This window comes from Cricetulus griseus, assembly GCF_003668045.3.
Source record: "Cricetulus griseus strain 17A/GY chromosome 1 unlocalized genomic scaffold, alternate assembly CriGri-PICRH-1.0 chr1_1, whole genome shotgun sequence".
Lineage (NCBI taxonomy): Eukaryota > Metazoa > Chordata > Mammalia > Rodentia > Cricetidae > Cricetulus > Cricetulus griseus.
In genome coordinates this window covers 190368794-190392615 of record NW_023276807.1, presented here as the reverse complement: position 1 = coordinate 190392615, position 23822 = coordinate 190368794, and the positions used below count along the sequence as shown (strand labels likewise).

At 42.8% G+C, this 23822-nt stretch overlaps 1 protein-coding gene across 1 annotated transcript in view; it reads right to left on the bottom strand.

Annotated features, from left to right (window-relative positions):
• The window catches only part of Cacna2d3 (calcium voltage-gated channel auxiliary subunit alpha2delta 3), an 804511-nt gene that overhangs the window by 430259 nt on the left and 350430 nt on the right, over positions 1-23822 (bottom strand). The window contains exon 6 of the mRNA XM_027389601.2: positions 1614-1745. Within this exon, the coding sequence (XP_027245402.1) occupies positions 1614-1745 (132 nt within the window). The remainder of the gene's footprint in view (positions 1-1613; positions 1746-23822) is intronic.

Sequence of the window (23822 nt, the reverse complement as noted above, 5' to 3'; positions counted from 1 at the left end):
AGCAGGAGGCAAGAGATGAGTGCTATCTTGAACCAATTCCATAGCCAGTGGTCACATGACATCATTCAGGGCAACTAAATACCTTCAGAAAACTGTTCCCATGTACTAATTAATGCAGAAAAGACACACATTCTATGGAATCAAAATCCTGCCAAGAATACCAGGAAAAAAACTGCAAGCATTTTGACTAAAGTGGTCTAAGTAGCAGAAGCTTCATCTATTAATAAATCTCCCAATTATACGAGCCCTTTATGGTGACTCTCTGACTCCCTTTGTTTTCCAATGTCCTTGCAACTATACTTTAAGGACTTTTTGCTGGTGGAGACAACTGATGATTTGTGGCTTCTATTTATCTTTTCCACACTCCTCCAATTGCCACGTGGTCAGATGGCCAGCTATCCAATTGACTGCTAGATGGGCTTGCTTGCCCTGCATGTTCTAGCCTTAACAATGTGTACCAAGGTTGCTCCATCGAACACATCAAGGCAGACTGCAGAGTGGTGACATTGAAACTTCAATGGTCCACTGTTTATTATAACATTATCTGTAATAGGATGCTTATTGCTTAAATGGCTGTGAGCTCCATGAGGATGCGTGTGTACCCTGCTGCACAGGGCCCCTGGGAACAATTGAATAATCTGGGGAGGCAGATGCCCCAGCAGGCAAGTCTCAGGCCACAGATGCTGTGTGCAGAGCAAACAACTCCTTGAGGCAGAGGCTGATGGTGTCTGTGCAGCAACATTGAAAGACATCAGGTGCCTAGTCTTACTTAATGAAAACATAAAAGCCTCCATTTAATTGCTCCAAGATTGTGCAGTGAGTGTGTATGTGTTTCCCCGTTCTTTTAGGTTGAGCTTGTTAATTCCTACAGCTGTGATGCTGGAACAATTGCAGCCTCAAGTCCTGCTTTCACAACTTGTAAGCAAAATTAAAACTTCCCCTTTTAATTAAAATTTAAGCTAAGCTAGAATTAAAATCCAACTGCAAAGCAAAGACCCAGGAAGGCCCCAGAAGGAACACCTGTTCTATGGGCATGATAGATGAATAGTGGGAACATACTGACCAGGGGGAGTTGTTGGGGGCCTCTCTAGAGGGGTGTCACCATCTGCCATGCTTTGGCTCTTTGAAACTCTGACTCCAAGGAGTCAACCACCTCTGGAGTCGGGAAACCCAAGTTCACATTCTGTATTTCTTACACCTTTTAGTCAGAATTTAATTTTGCATCAAATAGTCAACTTGACAACAATGATCATCATAATAGCAATAACAGCAGAAGTAATAATAAGAAACCAAGTTCTTGTGTGGTACATCTCACAGCCCAGTTCTGTGCTTTGATTGGTTACTCTATGAATTAGTTTACAGAGAAAGATGCTGAAGCCATACACACTTTCTGTTATTAATGCAGTGTGTGTGTGTGTGTGTGTGTGTGTGTGTGTGTGTGTGTGTGTGTGCACATACACAGGCATCTCCTTTTTGCTTCTATTCTGTACACTGACAACAGGATCCAATCTTTCATTTTCTTCTAAGGGAAAGGAAAAACTATTTGGCAGGAATGTGAAGAGAATCACAACACCATTCAAAGAAGCCAGGCTAGTCAACTTAGGCATACTCACCTGGGTACTGCCTGAAAAAGCCCTTTGCACTTCCAAAGTACTGCCATATGAGAGATGGGTCCCGGTCAAAATTATCTACAAAAACTTTGTTTAGGGATTCAGACCAATAAACTCCATTGACAATTGCAGGATCTGAAAATAAAAAGAGAACAACATTAGGAAGCAGAGGGAGTCAGAGAGAGCACAGGTACCATACATCCAGGCTCACTCACAACAGTGCAGATCTGAACAGTGAGACCCAAAGATTCTAGACACTTGGGACAGTGCTCTCATCCAGCTCTCTGATCTTCCCAGGAGCCTCCATATAGTACCCTACTCACACTGCATAGTCTTGTATTAGTAATACTTAATTTGACAGAGAGCATGGTTTTTCAGAGAGCATAGAAGTGCTCTTAGCATTACCTTCCTGATTTCTAGAACTCAGCATTCAAAAGGAAGAATGTGTTTTCTCTTACTGTAATCACCTCAGCCAACATGGCCCTACTCCAGTTGGGATTACATCACACAAACTCTTCCCTTCTGCTAACTGGAGTGTGAGACCTGTAAAGGGAAGAAGCCACCTCTTGCCATTCATCCTCTGCCCTATGGATAATCATGTGGCCGGATGAAAAAAACTGGAATGACAAATGGGCAGATAGATGGATTGATAGGTAGATGGGTGGACAAATGATGGATAAAACAAAGGATGTTCTTCAGAAAGCTGATCTGGGCACTACGGTGCCCATGGAACTTAGGAGGGAAAAGTGTAGGGAGCCGTTCCTGCATTCTCCATTACAATGATGGTGCCTGCAGGCACTGAATGTAAATTATTTCGCAGCCACTGGGTAATTTCCATTCCTTTGATCTCTGCCTATCCCGTGGCTCATTTGGCCTGAGGAGCTGAAGCCATTCATAGGGTAACACGTCCCAGGCGACTGCTGCCAGCCTTTATTAAGGAACGGGATTCTTGGCTCGGGGTCTCCGCTCTGGTAAGCTTATGCTCTCCCACTCTCAAGATGCATTAAAGCTTTCCTGCAGAAGGATCCGAGTGTCCTGTGTGTTTCTTGCCGGCGAGAACATAGCGCGGGACATCTGGTGCCGAAACCCGGGAAGCTGAACTTGTTAACATCGCCGGCACCTCGGAGACCCCTTGGCTACAAGGCGGATTCAGAACTGCAGGGTGGTAAATTCGGAGAGGTATGTCTTTTCTGGACTTTGGCTTGGGAATGTTGCTATTTTGGGAGGTTAGTGTAGAGGCTTCTGTGCTTTTACTAGGAGCCATTTTTCTCACTGTTGTAGCAATCTTAAAGAAGTCCAGAATTACATGTCAGAAACTGAATGTAGTGAGAGATGGGGCGCGCCCAACAATAAAATATAAGGAAAAAGGACCTCCCGGGATGTCTACTGACAAGGGAGTGTGTAAGGAAAAAGGACCTCCTGGGATGTCTAATGACAAGGGAGTGAATAATTTGTTAAATGATTCTGTAAATAAGTTTAAAGCTTTAAATCTTGATAGCTCTGATGACTCTGAAAGCTCAAGAGATAAAGTTTTAGAGGAAACAGCTCAGCTAGATGAAAAAGAAACAAAAAAGGAGGGAGAGAAAATAGGGGATAACCGGTCACACCCCGGTAAATTTAAGAGAAATAAAGACTCAAAACCTAGCCTCTGCCCTACAATGAAACTAGAGGCCTTGGAGCTGAGCAGCTCAGACTCTGAGATTTTAGACTCTAGCAAGGAAGCAGAGCTAGAGGAGGAGGCAGCACGATATAAAGAGGACAGATACCACCCCGATAGATATCGGCTGCCAAAAGTGAAAGCAAATATGAGGCCATCGCCTGTTAATCCAGCGGGTGTACTTCCATCAACACCCCCATTATTTGGTACCGACTCCTTCTTACCATTAGAGGAGCGGAGAAAATTACAGATGGCTTTCCCAGTCTTTGATAGGGGAAAAGGCCGTGCATGTTATTCAACACTTCTTGGAGGCCTGGAATGCCTGTGGCTTTAAAGCCTCATAAACATTGACGCTCAGGGCCATACTGAGGCCAAGCGTCTCACCTCAAAACCTGAAAGGCCAAAAGGAAATGATAAAATAAAAGGATATCTTAACTGATCTTTGGAGAGGCCCGGATCCTATTCTCATAAGATCCAGGGGAGCTATTGTGTTTTTCCACAGGATGAAGAGAATTCCCTGTGGATCCCGAAAAGACTCACCCGAAGAGCCCCTTCGGACCTTCAAAAGTCGGAACTCCACCCTCTCCCCGGGAGTTGAGAGCCACTATTATTATCCAGATTAACTCCTGTCCTTGACGGAGAGATTGTCATCGCTTAAGGGGTGGGGGTGGGATTGTTTGGTGCAGCCGTTTGCTGCGGATTGGTGTTACTTCTCTGGCTGGTCTGTAAGCTCAAGGCTCAAACTAAGAGAGACAAGATGGTTATCGCCCAAGCGCTTATAATTTTAAAATAAGGGGCTTCCACTGATATTTGGCTAACTATGCTTAAGCAATAGGCCGCCGGCCAGACAGCTCTTGCACACCCGGAGCCTAGGCTCATTGCACAGGGTAGAGTGTCTGGTTTGAGCAGCCCATGAGGGATGTTGAGCAAGGCATCGCACAGAGAAGTTGCCTAGTATGCAGGCTTCTCTGGGAGGCATGTTGTCCTGCATAACGGTTGCCTGCCCGAACCTCCCTTTCCCAGAAAAACGGCAGAGGACAGGTCGAGAGCGCTTCGGGTCAAGCTGACAGCCTGATGGCGACTCTTGTACACAGTCTTAATATTTGATTGGGAAGGTACAACCTCTGCCTCTATCCCTCAACATATGGGTGACCTATTTGCTTGTAAAAATATAAAGCCTTATCATTAATTAATAAAAAAAGGGGGATATGTAGGGAGCCGTTCCTGCATTCTCCATTACAATGATGGTGCCTGCAGGCACTGAATGTAAATTATTTCACAGGCGCTGGGTAATTTCCATTCCTTTGATCTCTGCCTATCCCGTGGCTCATTTGGCCTGAGGAGCTGAAGCCATTCATAGGGTAACACGTCCCAGGCGACTGCTGCCAGCCTTTATTAAGGAACGGGATTCTTGGCTCAGGGTCTCCGCTCTGGTAAGCTTATGCTCTCCCACTCTCAAGATGCATTAAAGCTTTCCTGCAGAAGGATCCGAGTGTCCTGTGTGTTTCTTGCCGGCGAGAACATAGCGCTTGGGACAGAAAAGAAAGAAGGTCACCAACTCAAGGCCAGCCTGGGTCCCCCAAACAGCCTCAGCTCCATAGTGAGGCTCTATCTAAAAATGTGATTACTATTTTGTCCTAGGGTTCCATTAACAAATCTCTTCTCCTTCCATTGAAAGTCCAAAGTAATTCTTTGTGTTTTCTTTGCATATTTAAAAGGTGGGAGTAAAGAAAGAGAAAGATATTTTCACCTACTGGATAAGAAAATAGGTTCCAGAGGGTACTTTGTGACTGTCTACCTTTTCCTTATTTCTCTTTACTCCAGAAGACAAAGTTTCAAAACAAGGCAACACACTTAGTCCTGGTATGAAGAGAAAAAGTAGCAACATAATGAACATACAGACTAGGAAAAATGGAGGAGAGCTGTTCTCAGCTCCCTTTCCATGGGAAGACAGGGGGCTTATTTTTTCTGTCTCCTATAAGAGCCCCTCTCTACAGGAACTCACAGACACTGAACTGCACAGAGACTGGAACTGTGGCAAGAAGAGGGGACTTTTCCGAAACTGCATCAGTTACCAAAAGGCAAACCTCTAGATTGTGCTTTCATTATAGGCAAAATAGTGATAATAAAGTCCACTCTAGGGGCACATTTGAAAGGTTTGGCACATATTCAGAAAACAGCTAATGGTAGAAAGCAACCACAAAGCTGTTCCACTGACCCAAAATTCAGGCCCCTCTCTGTATTTGGTTTCTTTTACTCTTCGGAGATCCACCACCCAGCTCCCATATAAATATACAGAGACTTATTCTTCCTTATGAATGCCTGATCTTAGCTTGGCATGTTTCTAGCCAGCTTTTCTAACTTGAATTATCCCATTTCTCTTTAGCTATATTTTGCATCTGTGCTTTCTACCTTTCTTATTCTATGTATCTTTATGTCTTACTCTGGGCCATCTGTGTGGTTGTCTGTGTGACTGGCCACTGGTGTCCTTCTCTCCTTCACCTTTCTCATTTCTAGCTCATCTTCTTTGAGCCTAGATTTCTCTCCTATTATTTCCTCTGCCTGGCAGCTCTGCTTATTTCTCTCTCCTGACTAGCTATTGGCCACTCAGCTCTTTATTAGTCCAACCACTGTTTTAGACAGGCAATGTAGCACAGCTTTACAGAGTTAAACAAATGCAACATAAAAGAATGAGAATGCAACACAACTTTGCATCATTAAAAAATATTCCACAGCATAAACAAATACATCTAAAATAATATTCCAGAGACTCCTGTGGACTTCTGGGTCATAGCAATCCCACAGAAGCATGCTTATTCCAGGGACTCCTGGTACTGCACAGGTAGGAGGAATAACCACAGATTTTGATCTCCCTGCTAAGATGGAATGTTACATGGAATTGTGAGCTGAAATAAACACTCTTTCCCATAAACTGTTTTTTTCAGGGTATTTTATCAAACTAGAAGAGCACCCTGCCTCTCCTCCATGCCTTCCTTCAGCTAGCTGTGCTTCCTTAGTTGGCCACCCTTAATATGCTTCCTAGACATCATCTACAATTGGTGACTGGAAGCTGGGGGACCTGGGTCTTGCCTGACTGTCTCACCTCCACCTTGCCGTACTATTTCAGATCATGTAGGCCCTGGTACTCTGACTTTCATCTCAAAAGTACATGTTGTAACTCCTGTAACTATAATCAACCACATCACACATAGCCTGGGAGTATGAACATGACCAATTCAATCTTATACCATAGCATACTTTTGAGAAAGGCTTTAGCCTTGTAATCCTGGAGAACAAAGCCATTTATTATTCCTGCCCAAGCTTGATAGCAATTACTGTGACTCATTCCTGGCTGCAAAAGCCACTTACATGAGCCCACAAACATGCAAATACAATAATGACTCCAAAAATACCCATGGCTTTCACCTCCATTGATAGACTTAATTATATCAAAATCATAAAAAAAACCTTACCACAGTCAGAAGCAAAAAAAAAAAAAAAAAAAAAAAAAAAAAAAAAAAAAAAAACTATTTTACTAGCTCATTGTCTCAACAAGTTGAAGAACTCAGGGGTTTTCAGTTGGACCATGTTTGCTTTGGGACTGGTTTGGTTGTATAATTATGACTCCTTTTCAGGTAGAGAAGGGATGCCTATCCTTCCAGGGCATATGTAAGAATGTTTTCTTTTCTACAGTTCCAGGTGGTCCCAGAGTTCCAGGATTTCCACCCATAAGCACTGTCAGAGATGCAAAGGTAATCCCATGGTCTGAAAAACATGCTATCCAATTTATTTGGACACTAAATCTTGCTCTGAAGTTTTGATTCTTTAAGAAAAGGGAGATATGACTTAACAAGGGCATAGTAAAGGGAAACAAGGAAATGTGAACTGCTTGAAACAGGGGATGGATTATATGCATTTGTATAATTCAATATTTGAGATAAAACTTTCTTTGGCATGTGAAATCACCGTAGTGAGTGTATTGATTCTGGAGGCTCCTTATTCAAGCAGTTTAATAGATGGGAAAGCCTTGAAGAGCTGCCTATCATTACAGTCAGCAAAGAGACAGGCTTGGATACAAGGCATTTGCATAAGACATTTAAACATCTAAGCCAGAACACACACACACACACACACACACACACACACACACACACACACACACACACCTTGGTTAAAGATGATTTCTCAACATCAGTGACCTACAACAGAAGTCAATATTTCAAGGATAAGTGAAGGCCATCTATCTACCTATCTACCCTTCCTCAGGTCCCCAGCCCTTTCCACTAGCTGTCATTCTAGGGTTGGACCAGTACTCTAACCTCATAGAACTTCTATGGGAACTGAGGAGACTGTCTTGTAGTCATTTGTGAAACTCTCAGCATCCTCTCTTGCAACAAGCTAAGCATTTCCTTGTTTTTTTGTTTTGTTTTGTTTTGTTTTGTTTTCGTTTGCTTTGTTTCAAAATTGGTCTGCAGTTCCCTTTGCCTCATTTAGGATGACTTACATCTTCCCCTCTAATCACCATAGGGATCATATACAACATATCCACCACCCCTTCTAATGAGTGATTCTAGAGTTGGTGGCCCTAACAGCAGAAATTCATTCTTTTATGATTCTGGAAGCTAGAAGTTCAAAGCCAAGGTGCAACAGGACAGGGCTGATTTCCTGGGGAGCCTGTGAGACAGAGTCTTTCCTGTGCCATGCCACTCTCCTAACCTATGTGCTCTGCAGTAGCTCTGCATTTCTTGGTTTGCAGACTCAGCCTGTCATGGGCCATGCTTCTGGGTCTCTGTGACAAATATCCCCTTCTTTTCCTCATAAGGATGCAAGTAGACATCAAGTCCAGACCCTATGTCCTAATAAGGTCACATCTGCAGATATAGGAGGTTAAGGCTCAGACAGTGTAGAGGCAGGTGGTATACATACAGTGAATTATTCTCCACAATATACTCCCATTTCATGGTTTTCACATGCTTTTATATGTAGGAGTGTTTTCCTTTCATGTATGTCTGTGCACCAAACATGTGCCTGATGCCTGAAGCAGCCAGAAAAAGGAATCCCATGAAACTGGAATTACAGATGGTTGTGAGCTACGTGAGTGTTCTTCTGGAAGAACAGCTAACAATCTTAACCACTGGTCCATCTCTCCAGCCACTGTATATATTATTTTTAAGATCCGAGTTTAGTAAGCACAGGACTTTTTGTAGTAAAGCACCTTGAATGGCCTCATTCTTTACTTCTGCAGCTACAATTCTAATTTTCAAGTCAAATTATGTGTATGACTTTTGTCTATGAGTCCTGCCTGTATTGCACTAGAATATATCTTTAAAAATGTAGTTTTTGAAATGTGTCTTGTATGGTATGTGTGGATATACGCTTGTGGGTGCATTTTATGTGCTGGTGCGCACATGTGCACACAGGCACGTGAGAGCAAGGGGTTGAAGTTGGGTGTTTTCCTTGATCACTCTCTACCTTCTTCATGGAGGTAGCATTTTTCAGTTGAACCCAGAGCTCACCAACTTGACTAGCTCCACTGGCCAGCTTGTACTGAGAATCCTGTTTCAGTGCTACAACTGTAGGCAGGCCACCATGCCCACTCAGCATTTGCCTAAATGTGGGGGATTTGAACTCTTGTCCTCACACATGCGCAGTAAGTGCTTTACCAGCTGAGCCATCTCCTCAGCCCCAAAGTCATTCTCCTAAATGTCAAGTGTACACACCAAAACCAAGATTTTCCATGCAAGAGTTTCCAGACGACAAGGTCATTCTTCCCACTGTCCCTCTATGCCCCACACAACCTTTCTGTGCATGTCTCTCTGTACAAAGTCCAGCAATAGTACCAGTCCTGCCTTCCTGATGAGATACAGTCACCCCCAACATGTCAAAGATATTCAGCTTTTACCAGAATGGATGCTAGGAGATGCCTGGAGAGAGTTCTTCCATCTTTGTGGTGCATCTATGTATCTAAAGAGCATTGTCCACATCCTTGGCTTGTCTTTGTAATATATCAGATGTCCCAACAACAAACAGCCTTTCAGTTCCAAGTCTATCAAGTACTTATTATAGCAAATGGGCCATGAACAACACATCATAAATAGAGGCTGATCCTTATCCTGTCCATTAGGAAATATATAAACACAGCCCCAGGATGAGCTCTCAGCTTTCATACTTTCTCTGAATCAGACTTGATGGGCAACACCATTGCAAAGCATCTCAACTATCTGGAGCTTGGACTCTGGAGTGGACTCCGAGAATTGAGCTTGCACTTGACACTTATTTAGCTAATGGCCTGGGTCTTGTGACTTCACTTCCCTAAGTGGCAGGTACCTTCATTTAGGGAAGAGAGATGTGAGCAGCCCTTCCTGAAATGCTGCTGAAAAAAAGGTGTGCACTGATCTCAAGAGTGGAAATGAACTATACATCCTTTGCTGCATAACTATCCCAGGACTGCGGTGACTCTCCAATTCCACACTTTAGTTCAGCTGTCCACAGACCACATGGATAAGTTTGGATCAGACTTTTCCTTAAATCCTCAAGGCAAAGCATTCTGACAATTCTCATTTATTCATATAATAATGTTTCTCAGCCACTTAGCTACATGGGGATTTTATAATGGTTTGAATATGAAGTGTCCCACAAAGGCCCATTCACTGAATGCTGAGTCCCCATCTGACAGCACTCTTTAAGAGATTTTGAAAACTTTGGCATACAGGGTCCAGTTGGAGGAAGTAGGTTAGTGGGGGCACATGGTCGAGGGCTTTGTCTTGCCTGAGCCACTCTTTGGTTCCTTCTGTGCTCCCTGACTGCTATGAACTGGCCAGCTTTGTTCCTTCTTGCCTTCCTTACCATGATGCTCTGCTTCACCACAGCCCAGGAACAACAGAGCCATCAAACACAGACTGGCACCTCTAAAGCATAAGCCAAAGAAAACCTTCCTTCCTGGAGGTTCCATCACGTTTTTGGCCAGTGGTGACAAGAATCAGACAGTTCTGTCTCATGAGGAAGCAACAAAGAGAACTTCAAAGAGAAATAAGTGTGGCGATAGAAATAGAATGAAATAGGTCAGAAAGTTACTTTGGGTGGGAAGGAAGGGGAGACCTTTTGGAGGTGACATTGCATGCTGAGAAGGCCCCTAATCATCAGTTCAGTAAGAGCTTGGTAGAAGGAAAGAGTTCTAAAATCACGATCTGAAAAGAAACCAGGTACAGCAGGAAGGGTATGCTGCTGGAGTCCTGGGGGTTAGTAGAAGACGAGACTGGGGGACCGGCAGGCTTGGGAAAGGATTTTAGCAGGATGGTGAAGTTCCCAGCCAAGTACACATTCTCTAACAGATAATGCTCTGCCTCCACCATGCCAAGGCACATCCCACCTAGATTCATGGTCCCAATTCAAATTTATTTCTGAAATCTGTAGCAATTATTGCTGCTTCCTCTTCCCAGGATGAGCAATCAGATTCTTCACGGCTATCTCGGTGCCCAAATTTCCTCTCCAGACCTCCATAGTCTGGGACACATTTGATTTTCTTCTCCCATTACCCCTTGTTCTACTATACATTAGCAGAACTGAATTATTTTAACTTGTCATTTCCTACCACAAAATCTGAGTCCATTTCTAGGGAATCTGAGTAAACATAAATGGATATAGAATTACATAGAAATTGTTCTTTTCCAAAACCACTGTTAGAAAGAAAGAAATGAACTTAGATGCTGCAAGTTTGGTGCAGGGCTGCTCTTTAGGAAGGTGTATGGTACCTTGCTATTGGTAACAGACGGGATCTCAGACTTGCATAAATAAAACTCTTAGAAGCCAAGTACCACCTAGATAAGCAATTACACTGGAATGATGAGCCAGGGGACTGAGCCTATGTAGCTATTCTCCAAGGCTGCTGCTGGACCACCTTCAGGAGAATGGATGGGAATTTTCCTGCCTCTATTTGAGCAAGTCAATGGCATCTTCTCCATTCATTCTCACTAGATCATGGATTAAAAAAGAGAGTATCTGATGCTAGTTATCCATCCCTTCTATCTGACAGAGCACACTATTGCATGTGGGCTGAATTATAAAGCAGGCTTTTTTGCCAAACATTTGTCGTCCCACTAAACTTCATGATAGGCTAGATATTAAATGCAGGTTACTTTTAACAAAGATGGAGTCAATTTCTGGCAGTTCTGAGGCCAGAGGGACAAGGAGGATCCATGGTCCCATGCTGAATGACTCTGGATAGGGTTGGGAAGCAACAGATTGGCAAATTCCCAAGAATGATCTAGATTCTGTTTGTATGCTGTCTCAGTGTGTAAGTTTGAGGGATGAATTCCCCAATGCATTTTCATTTTATTGATTAATCTTATGCCTTTTTCGTGTTGCTAAAATTCTTTCCCAGGGGCAGATGAAACCAACATCTGCCCCTCTTCCTAAGGTCCCAATGACAAACAGAGGCATGATCCTACCAAAGTTCATTCTGGGACACCAGTGGGTTTACTGGGCTTCTTTGCATAGCATAGGTAAGAGGTTATTTGTGGGGTGTAGAAAGTCTGTACCCATCAAGGGCTATGGCTTTCCCACAGCCATATAGATGGAGCCTCAGTATTCCCTGGCCTCTATACTCTAGCCCCTCCCCGAGACCACCTGCAATTAGGTCAGAGTCACACAACAGGTGGTGTTGGGTGGGCCAGATACTCAGGTGGAGGTCTCCTGACCCAGTCTGTCCTTTGAGGGGATGTAAATAGTCAACAAGTCCAGTATGGATGATGTCTTGCAAGCAGGCATAGTTGAACTCCCCAAGCTGGTGAGTGTTTGTTTTGGAGAGTCCTGTACAACACTCCTTAACTTATTTTAAGTTGTATAGAATAATTTATGTATGTTTTTCTCTTCCTATGATCTGGGAATAAAATGCTCACAAGTATTTGTGGGAGAAAATAATGACATCAATAAAATGATAATGATGATGATCATGATGATGATATTTATGGTACATTTACAATGTGCCACAAACTATGCAGACCCTTTACAAGAGTGACAGACTCCTCTTCCCATTCCTATTATGTAAGGTAACAACTCTCAAAACTGTGAAGGTTACTGTCTTAATGTATTCCATTACCCAAGGCAGAGGCTAGCAAAGTTAGTTCCTTGTACAAATGGCCAGATAATGGAAGATACCATCAGAGATCATGGCCTTCATTTATCTAACCTATGGGAGAAAGGGATGCATGTATCCAACAAACCAGGTGATACACTGCTTGGCACAGGCTTCTCAGCCTCAGCTGTTAACAGATAACTGAGGCACATGGTCCCTATAGAGATAGCCAGTCAGCCTTTCTTGGGACTCTGACATGGAATCTTTGCACTTATTATTGGGAAAAGCAGATTAGTTCAAGGGGATTGGCCAGATAAAGTAGACAGGGCTGGGAACCATTACCAAGCTCCTCTCCAAGAGTTCCCCAATGTGCAGCATGGTATGTAAGGCAAGCTCATCATCTCAGCATTCAGAGTTGAGGTCTGCCTATAGAACATTGCAAGGCATAAAACCTCACATAAAGTGGTTTACATATAGCCAAGGATAGCTATGAATGTAGCCTAACACAAAATTGTAAACATATTTAAAACATTACCATATATATAAAAGCTAGCCCAAATAATGTTTTTCTTTAAAAGATTTGCTGTGGTCATGGTGTCTTTTCACGGCAGTAGAAACCCTAACTAAGACACACACATGCATGCATGTGTGCGCACACACACATACACACATTTTTTGTGAAACCATATTGTGGTTCTCAAGTGGGAACTTTATAGATGACAATTTCATATCCCCATATCATAAGATTGGACATCCTTACCAGATAGGCATATTTTAAGTGCTTTTGAATTTTAAAGTGGTACTTGATACATCATAGTCAGGCCGGTATTCATTAAATTAAACCATCACATTGTATGGGACATATCCCCATTAACCAAGTTACTTTGGACCTCTAGCAGAAAGAGAAGGTGCTAACTTCTTTTCTGAGTGTTTGCTCAGGAAGAAGCCACATATAGTAGATTTCCAGGAGTATGTCCATGAAGCCTATCTGATTGGTGGGTTCTCTTACCTCTGTTTTTTTCCTGTTCACCACCAGGTAAATTGCTTTGCTCTACCATGCTTCTCATCATGGTGTTCAGCCCCATCATGGGCCCAAAGCAATGTATCCAGTTTGCCATGGACTCAGACCTCTACAGAGTAATTTTTCCCAGAATGTTCCATGTCAGCAATTTAGTCACAGCAACATGAAGTCTAAATAGCACAGCAAACTGGCACAGGAGAAGCTGAACCTTCACTTTGACTAGATAACCATGTGGTCCAGAGGCCCTGAATAGTGGCGGTTGGGAAAAGTTTGGAGAAGGAAGGTAGAGAAATCTTGAATGGCTTGGTGGGTAAGTCTTGTGGAAATTCAGAAGATAGGAATGCTTATAGGAATGGGACAATAAAGAATGCACTCATAGCCAAACACATGAAATATGCCTGGAATTCAAATACTTGGCAAATGAGAGGAGGGGACTGGGTATTTGAAGTCAGCCTCAGCTACATACCCAGTAAGAACCCAGCCTCTACATGAGACCCTACCCCCCCAAAAAAAGCTGCACTTCAGATAGTAATTAGGATTCCACAGGGAACAGGAAGGACCAGGGGCCATATGTATTATTTTGTACAAAGAAACTCTGTATACTTTTTCAAGAAGATGAATTTAAAAGCGAGGTCAAATTAATATTGCAGAGATAATTCCAAGGCAGCCTATGGCGTGGTTATTGCTAGCTGCTTTTAGACAGGTTTGTAGTACATATTTAGAACAAAGAGCAAATGATAGCACTTGAAAAATAAAATCAAGAAATTTGGCAGAAAAGAAGGGAATTTAAAATCATGGAAGGTACAGTTGTTAAAGAGATAGTAAGACTGAAGAGAAGCAAAATGCTTTGTACCAAGACAATGGATACTATGCCTTGAGAACACTTTAGGAAAGAGTTCCCTTTTTTGCATGCCTTCAGGGACATTTACAGAAGCACTCCCTGTGGTCAGTCATTTAGGCACACAGAGGCTGTTATAATTGTGGCCCAAGGGAGGCTGGCTACTTTTTGAGCTGGTAGCAGACCTTGACACCACCCATGTGATGCTAGTTTTGTATGCAAGATTTGATGCAGAATGCAAGATGTATGGCATCACAGATGCTTCTATCTAGTTTTCAAAGCAATCACCAAGAGAGAGAGCTGTGGAGATGAAGTCAAAGAGGTAATGACAAATCCAGGAAGTTGAAGATGCCAGAAATGTGAAATGTCTGCCAAAGAAAGCCACAGTCGGTGAGCAGAGGTAGCCCAGGGGAGAAGCATGTGGTCTGTAGCCAGCAAAGCTTTCAGCCGAGCTGTTTGTTCCCTTGGCAGCTCAGAGCATGCCACCATATGTCCAGGATACCAGACATGGAGCAACAGAGTTACAGGATTAATTGATTGTCCTGCTGGGTCTCAGTTTTACTGAGGTCCCACCTCTCCTATCTATGTTCTCGTCCCTCCCATTTAGAATGAAAATGCTTTCGATTTTCTACTATATATATTTAAGTAGAAAACCTGTGTTGGGGGGTGTTTAAGTGGCTTACAATCAACAGTCTTTTTTGAGTCAAAGGTAACTTTTTTCTTTCCTTTCTTTTAATTTTTTTCTTTGTAGTGGCTTAAGGCTAATAGTTTTTTCTGGAGTCTCAGAAGAGACTTGGGATTTGGTACACTTTTAGGAAGTGTTTGGAACTTTTAGATAAGGGGTCTAAGTTGGAGGAAGGGGGGCACCAGGGTCCCGTTTGAGTGGGAGAGCACAGAGCACTTCTTGCCACCAGCCCCTTCTTATTTCTTTCTACTTTTGACTGCACGAGGCAAGAGCCTCTTCTCGCTTTGATGCTCTTCCTTGCCACGGGTCTGGAAGCTATGGAGCCCAGTGGGCATGAACTAAACTTCACATACCCAATCAAAAGAATCTTTGCTCTTTGTAAATTGTTGTTCTAAGGTATTCGACATGGTGGTAAGAAGCTAACACCTAACTTTGGCAAACTTACCAGAAGGATGCAAATCATAATTTGCCATATTCTGACAAACATTTAAGGTCTGTACTGGATAGAATATACATTTATTTACTCACTCAGAAAATATTTTCTGACACACTGTTGGCCACCATGTACTGGGACTTGGGGATAAAGTGTGAGGGAAAATCAGATGTGGTCTTGAACTCAATGAATTGCATAGCCCAGTGACAGAAATTGGAATCTAGATGGTAAAGGGGTCTGGAGTGGGAGAAAAGGTACAGAGTGGCCTAGCAGAGCCAAAGCAAGTTGATATATCTTGAATTTGGGGATCAAAAGGAAGCCAGATGAGAAATGGTGAAGCAGGGACTCAAACAGGGTCTTGCAGATTGGATCCACAGTCAGGTCTCGTCTCAGTAGCATTAGAGATTCTTAGAGAACTGGCAGACACTCAAGGTTGCCATTAGACAACAACCAAGTGGGTAGTGGATGGGGTTGAGGGGAGTATGAGGCTCCTGAGGTCCTTTAAGTCATGTGGTGGTGCTGCACTAGGGGGTGAAGAGACAAGCAAGGCCAGAGGTGTGCAGGGCAGACACATACTGGTTTGAGTTTTGAATTTGAAAGGCAAGCATTATACCAGTGGCTGCATCTCTCTCTGTCTCTTACAGTGGAAGGACAGCTATACTGTAGCATAGTTGTTGTAACAATAGCCCAAGGACTGTTGTGATCTTTAGGTCACATGAGAATGGGGAATTCCAATGACTGAGGGGGGGCAAACACTGGACTGTCACTGATGTTAAGACTATGGATGACTTTTCCCTTAATGCACTTAAGCTACTCTTCAAGGCTGATGGAACTGAATTGTTCTAGTACCCAAAAAGAGGAATGATTAGACAAGAAAGTCCCAGTATGCCCAGTCTGGGTGCTGGTAGCATCCATGAAGACTATGGGTGGATACCACACAGTGCTTACATGGTACCAGCTGTCCTACATGCATCATCTCCATCATGTCACAGCTCCTAGGAGGATCACATGATTCAATGGAGCATGAGGGATCTGAGATTTCACAAGAGTACACCAGATAGCCAGAGGGACATGGGTTCTGATTTGCAGAGGATTGTGCAGGGCATGTGAGATGCAGTATGGAGTGAGGCTTCAAGAACATTTAGTCCTTGACCTCTGTCCTCCTCTTTTGTTCTTTTGTGAGTACCCCATCAACAAGCACTTGAAAATATGGTACTTGAAAGCTTATCTGTCGTATATTCCATATAAGGGGACACATAAAAGAAACCACTATGGAAAGAACAGCTGTTCTGACAAATGGCACACAATTGAGGACAACATCCAGTCTACATGGCTGTCATCATTTAGTAAGAACCAATTCATGATATTCACCCAGAAAGTCTGATCTTGTTTCATTTAACCTTTAGAAAAGAGAATGAAACCCAAACCTTCCTTCCATCTTCCAGACAGTCCTGGCTCCCAGGAAAATATGATTCTGTGAGCCTGCCATCCGAACTGATGCTATCAGCTCTTTATTGATATTTAATATAAACACAGCCCCAAGGCTAGCAGGTACCCTGACAGGGTCTGAAACATAATTGCCAAGGAACTGTACAAATGCATGTACCAATTAAGGAGCTGTCAGGGCTATTGCTGGTGCAATGACATAGCACTGCAGGCTGGACAAAAGCAGCTGGTACTGAGCTGTGGAATCAGGGAGCAGACAACTGTAGGGGGAACCAAACAACTGAACTACACAGAATCCTCATATCTTCTGTCCCCCAGATATCGCAGGCAGGACACAGGTGCACTGTGGGCATTTCAAAAGGAAATTGGACCAGATTTAAGTCTGCTGTTTGATTTCAACACCCAGAGACCAAAAACCAACCCTCCCTCTTCTGACACAAGACTGTATACTGCAGGGAAAACACAAGCTCTGATTCTGGCTTTTTTAGGGATGGAGAACAAGGGTTCTGTTGGCTAGCATTGTCAACTTGACACAGCTAGAGTCAACTGAGGGGAGGTAATTCCAGTTGAGAAAGTGCTTCTATAAGACCAGGCTGTAGGCAAGCAATCCTGTAGGGCATTTTCTTTTTTTTCTCCCCCCCCTTTTTATTATTAATTCAAGTTAGGGAACAGGCTTTTTTCACATGTAAGTCCCCTCTCCCTCTCCCTCCCTCAGCCCCAACCTTCCTCCTCCACCTCCAACCTACCCCCCACCCCATCCACCCACCACTCCCCAGGCAGGGTAGGGCCCCCAAAAGGGGCTCCACGAAGTCCACCAAATTTTCCTGTGCTGGGCCTAGGCCCCTCCCCATGGGTCCAGAGACAGAGTGCATCCCTTCACGTGGGATGGGCAGGCATTTTCTTAATTAGTGATTGATGCTAGAGGGTCTAGTACACTGGGTGGGGACATCCCTGGGCTGGTAGTCCTGGGTTCTATGAGAAAGCAGACTGAACAAGCCATGAGGAACAGGCTAGTAAGCACAATTCTTCTATAGCCTCTGCATTGGCCCCTATCTCTAGGTTCCTGCCCTGTTGAAGTTCTGGTCTTGTTTTCTCTCAATGGACTGTGATTTGGGGTATGTAAGCCAAATAAATCCTCCCCTTCTCAAGTTGCTTTTGGTCATAGTAAACCAAACTAGCATAAGGGGATAGGAAAAATGGGTGCATGATGGTTGTTTAACACCTACATAGAGAAAATTGGATTTTGCATTACTATTTTCACAGCTGTCCTACTAGCACTAGCCTAAGAACTCAGAAAGTTTTCAAGCATACAGGGTCAGGTAACAGTACATAGAGTCATGGGTGCTCCAGAAATAGATGGAATTGGGAAAATGTAGTTTTCATGTTTCTAATTCCTACCAGTACCACTCGTTAATAAGTCCCCACCAACATCCAGACCAGTATGTGGGACAGCAGGAGACACACAGACACACTCTTTGAACAAGGAAAATGGATTCTTTTCTTTTCTTACAAAGTGTAAGTCCAGCCTCTCTGTCTTCCTGGCCTGAAACTGACAAGCCATTGAAGAACAAGATGATGTGCCTGAGGCTCCCTTACTGAAGGCATTTCCAGCTCTGTCTATATAAGCTGGGAAAGGGGTAGGCTGGGAAATGTTCATAAAGAGTACCAAGTGGATGGGGTCTTCTGTGAGTGGATCCCAGGAAAGACATGCTCCTTGCAGCCCTGGGAAGGCAGCCAACTTCGTGCTGAGGTGGTTTTATGGACCTGGCATCAGGGGTCTGGGTTCACATGAGTAGAGCATTGCAAGTGCTTGTTTCTGATGCTCAATTGCATGTGAGGATCTAAGGGCCATAAACCTTTTGAACTGTATCACTGGAAGTGTGAACACTGCCAAAGGCCGTGATACACACTAGGAGTGATGCCAACTTCCAGGAATGCTGGCCAAGAACTATTAACAAGGAGACTCCAGCTGTCTTTCCATGGACCTCAGTCACCCTACACATGCTTTTATCAGCTATAGTTTTGGCTTGTGGAACAATGGCATTGAGCAAAATTAAATGAAACCAAATGATTGTGTTTATAGACTCTCCATAGGGCATGTACACTAACACCTAACTCCTGAGTGACAGTCAGCTTCTCTTGACATATAGATGCTTCATCCACAGGTTTAATTCTACTAAGTGATTTACAACCAGGATGACTTTATAACTTCTCATCCAAAATGTATCACTGAGAAGAAAACACGGTGTGCTAGTCAAACTTTTGGAGGTAATGGAAACATAACTGAGGAAAAGAAAAAATAAAACAAAACCTGAGTAAAGGAATTGCATATTTTGGCTCTTATTTCTGAGCTTTCAACCCATACCTATGCATGGCTGACTACACCCATTGCTTTGGGCTTAAATCAAGCAGAACATCAAAGCAGCATGAATATATAGCAGAGGCTGCTCACCTCAGAGTAGCCAGGAAGCCCGAAAGACAATCTGAAAGGACGCAGAGATACACACTTCAAAGTACTTCTCTAAGGACCCATCTCCTCCAATCCTCACCTCCTGTAGTTCTACCACCTGCCAACTGTCTCAAAATGAACTCACCAGTGAGTTCAGCCTTTGGTGAAGGCAGAACCCTCATGGCTCACCCACTTCACAGAAGCTCCTTCGCTGAACATCATGAGTCAGGTGAGTTCCATTGTGAGGATACTTTACATTCAAATCATAATAAGGATGCTAACTATTAACACCACAAACTAGTGTAAATGTAATCCACCTTTCCAAGGCAATCCCAGATGATAGGTGCTTAATTTTTATTACCTACCCAGTTCTGTGGACAATGGAAATGCATGTACGTGGATGGGTACTTGCATGTGCATCTCAAATGTGATTATGATGTGTAGTCAGCTACTTAATCAGGAAGGGTTAAAGTAAAAAGTGGTGTGTGTGTGTGTGTGTGTGTGTGTGTGTGTGTGTGTGTGTGTGTGTAAGATCTTCTTAACACTTGACGAATTTTCACAGCTAAGACCATGGCCTTTTGAAACTGTCCAAGCTGTTTTACCAGTTCTGGGCATTCAGCATGTCCCAGATATTAGCCAGGTTGCTTTGCTCATGAGAAAAGAAAGGCAAACATTAATTAACCCACCAAGTTGCTAAAGCAGACAACGCTCAAGGGAGTGTCTCTCATGATTATGTCAATGCATGACGCATTCAGTATTTCTTCAAATTGGGATTCTTTCCAATTTAAGAAACTTCTTAAAACATCTTCAAAACTTATTGATTCAAAGAACCAAAAAGACTGCCTATTGTTACACACACACACACACACACACACACACACACACACACACACACACACAGGCACATACATGCCCATATTGTTTTCTGTCCTCCTATTCTTTATCCTATAGAGTTGGTTCATACTGCAGGTCCTTCCTCACACCCTATAGCTCTTGGCTGAGCATCTGCAGTCTTTACTTGTACAGTCCTTCCTTGTGCTTGCACAACACTACTGCAGGACTCACAAGCATTGCATCTTTTGCCATGCCCTACCCAGAGGCAAAATACGGAATCCACAGATGTCTCCTCACTTTCCGTTGGCTTTCATCATCATCTACCCAGGCCCAAACCAGTTAGCAAGAGAAAGTGATGAGGTCTGCTAGTCAGCTTAAATCTGGGCTCAAGTCTAAAATAAGCCTAGCAAATATTAAAGATGTCTTCTTAAAACAAACTCAGAATGCTACTTGCAGGAAGAGGAAGCTAAATGCAACAAGCTATAAGCTCCTCCAAGATTCCAATATGGTCACAAACACTCACCAAAGAACCATCTCAGATGCCAGAAAATCCAAGTTACCCAGGACTTCACCTTGCCACTAAATTAATTTAAGACTGTGCAAATATCAGCATCATTCCCCAACTGAAAGAAGGAATTCACACCTTATTGCTGTGCAAGAAGTGGTTCAAAGGGTTTGACTGTATAGTTCAGAGGTAGAAAATTTAGCTGGAATGCACAAGGCCTTGTGTTCCACCCTCAGAACCTTTGAAAAATGGCAAGAAAGGAAAAAGGGAATGGAAGGAAGGGTGAAGCAGTCTCAAAATACATGGCAGACAGAAAGACTTCCATCACAGTCATCAGAAAAATTTAATGCAAGCTATAGATATCTTGGTATACAGAGAAAAGCAAATCAAAGAGGAAAGGAAGAAGCACCTAGTGGGCTACAATGATGCAAGTCTAGCAGATTATATACAAGGAAGAGAAGGAAATAATATTTCTATAAAAATAAAACTAACCAGGCCATACATATTTATGCATATTTAAAATGACTGCACCAAGAGAGGAAGAAGCCAGTTGCAAAAAAAAAGAAAGAAAGAAAAAAGAAAAAGAAAAGGAAAAAAACAAAACAAAACAGGTGCTTGACAAAAAAAGTAAGGCCTTCCAAAATGGCAGCTTTGAGGGTCCCAAATTCCTCAAGGACAGAACTATTTGTGCTCTTGCTGACACTGCTTACACAAGAATATGCTTTCCAGTCAAGGCTTCCCAATACATCCTTAAAATGTGGGGCAATTTTTTTTATTTTTGTATCTATAGAAATGTACTGATTCAGAAAGATCTTTGAGCAATACAGATGTTAATACATTTAAATCACAAAGTCAGTCTATTTAATCAACGCAATTAGTTTGGAACATTATTCAAACTGCCAGAAATACAGTGTAAACGAAACCTCAAGCCAAAATTTTAGAGCCCTAACAGATTTGATGGGTAATTTTATCATGGACACTAACTAGAAATGAGAGACACCATGGATGCCTCTAGGAACCAATGCAGCCTTTTAATTGCCCCACTAGGGTTTTGCTCTTTGATCTGATTAATTTTAAACAGCTTGGTTTTATTTTTGCATGTCACTTACGGGGCAGATTTATACCTGCTGCTGTTTCAATGTATTTATCCATATGAGAAAATAATAGATTGGGTTGAAGCTGTAGATTGAGTGTGCTTAGCATCCTCAAAAGGAAACAAAGGGGGCTGGACAGATGACTCTGTGATTGACAGCATTGGCTGATTGCCCCAGGACCCAGGTCTGATTCTTCATACCCAAATGGCTGTCCACAACTGGGGTAACTCCAGTGCCAGGGGATGTGACTCCTTCTTCTGTCCTCTGAGGACACCAGGCACACACATATTACAGAGCATGCATGCAGACAAGACACCACACCCACACATATAAAATGAAAGGAGTAAATAAATCTTGGGTTGTTATGTTTTTGTTTTGTTTGTTTCTTTGCTTTTTTTTATTCAAAAGAACACGCTGACTTTTAAGATAAGAAATGAAGCTATGTTAATCAAAGGATGTCCTAAAGTAAGAACCATCCATGACGATGCCATGGATGTTAAGGAATAAAGGACAAAATAAAAAAGAATAGCTTGGTCCCGTAAAATCAATAAGCAGGAGGAATAGACAGCCACTATGACAAAGGACAAAGAGACAGGAAAACAAAAGCATTTGAAAACTATTCAAGAGTAAACTTTTTACAACAGATATTTCTTCTCTAAAATGTATTATTATTCATTTACCAAATATATATATAGAGAGATCTTATCTGCTTTAACCAAATTATGCATAGGACACAGTTTATCAACATAAGGGATCAATAAAACTCATACCAGAGGCACCATCTAATCTTGAGTAACTCAAAGCTCATTAAAGAATGGAAAGGGAAACAGAAGGATGGGAAAGGCTTCTTTGTGCCCTGAAAACAGCTGGTGATTATCGATGGGTGGCATAAAACATTAGCAACTTACTAGACCCTTAGCTTCCTCCAGATATTGTCATTGAAGCAATAAAAAGTCTGAATGTTGAAAATATCTCCAAAACTATTAGTAAAACAATATAGAAATAGATAGCAGATGCACAAAGGCATCTTGGTATGAATACGTTAAGGGTTCACAAATGCAAATGATCAAATTCACTTAATTGTGCCTAACAGAAACATAAAGATCTTTTGATAAACAAAATGCAGACAGCATTTCAAAAAAAAAAATCCTTTTGAAGTCGTAAGCCAAGCCCTCTTCCTGAGTTTGTGACTTAGGCTGATGAGACCACCAAAACACAGGCTATGTTGTCTCACCAACCACCTTCAACAGCAGTGACAGAGGTCAAACCTTGAGCCTTAAGAAGAGGGAGTGGAATGTGACATGGAGTCTGCATTCAATTTCTTTCAGCTTAACAGAACACTGCGTGCAACTGGTGGAGAATAGGGGGCAGAAGTCACCTCTAAAAGAAGCTTCAATCTTTCCCTCAAAATGACTTAATTAACAAAAATAGTCTCTATATCTAACAAAAACAAAAGGATCTGAAAGGAAATTTAAATTGCCCTAATCTAATTGACAAGTGTTATAAATATAACCATCCTAGCAAGCAGGAAGACATTCTAAAGGGGTGTTTGTGACCCTCCCTGTAGTCTGGTGGCTATCACACTATTGAGACAATGGACCCCAAGAAACTGGAATTGAGTTTCATAAGAGGAGTCAGGAAAGGCAGGAACCTGGAGCCAATAGAGGGGAGATTGTTTCCCAGATACATATTGGACATAGATGGCAACTTATCATATCACCTTGTAGGAGAGACTGGCACCTGATGGCCAGGACCACAGTTCCACCAAGACAGCTTGGCTAGCTATACCTCTTGCCCTCTGTTTAAACAGAAACCTTGTGTCAGGACCTTGAAGATGGACTTAAGTCCTGTATATCCATTCTTCTTTTCAATGTGCTCTCCACTATCACATGTCCCTTCAGTTAGCATTCAGGACAAAGGGTGTTCTAGTTTCATTCCTGTTACCTGGATAAAACATCCTGGGCGTGGCACTCTGCTGCACATGTGACCTGCAGTGACTCTGACTGCTTACACAAAACCCATCACATCAAGTGAGACAAAATCCCAGCATGGATGGGGAGGGGGCTCATGAAGTTCCACCCCTAGCTGAGGAGCTATTGGCAGCCGATGCCTGATGGGGGTGGTGGGGAGATACAGTTTTCCTCAGGGATCTGCTTCCTGAGAGGCTACCCTTGCTC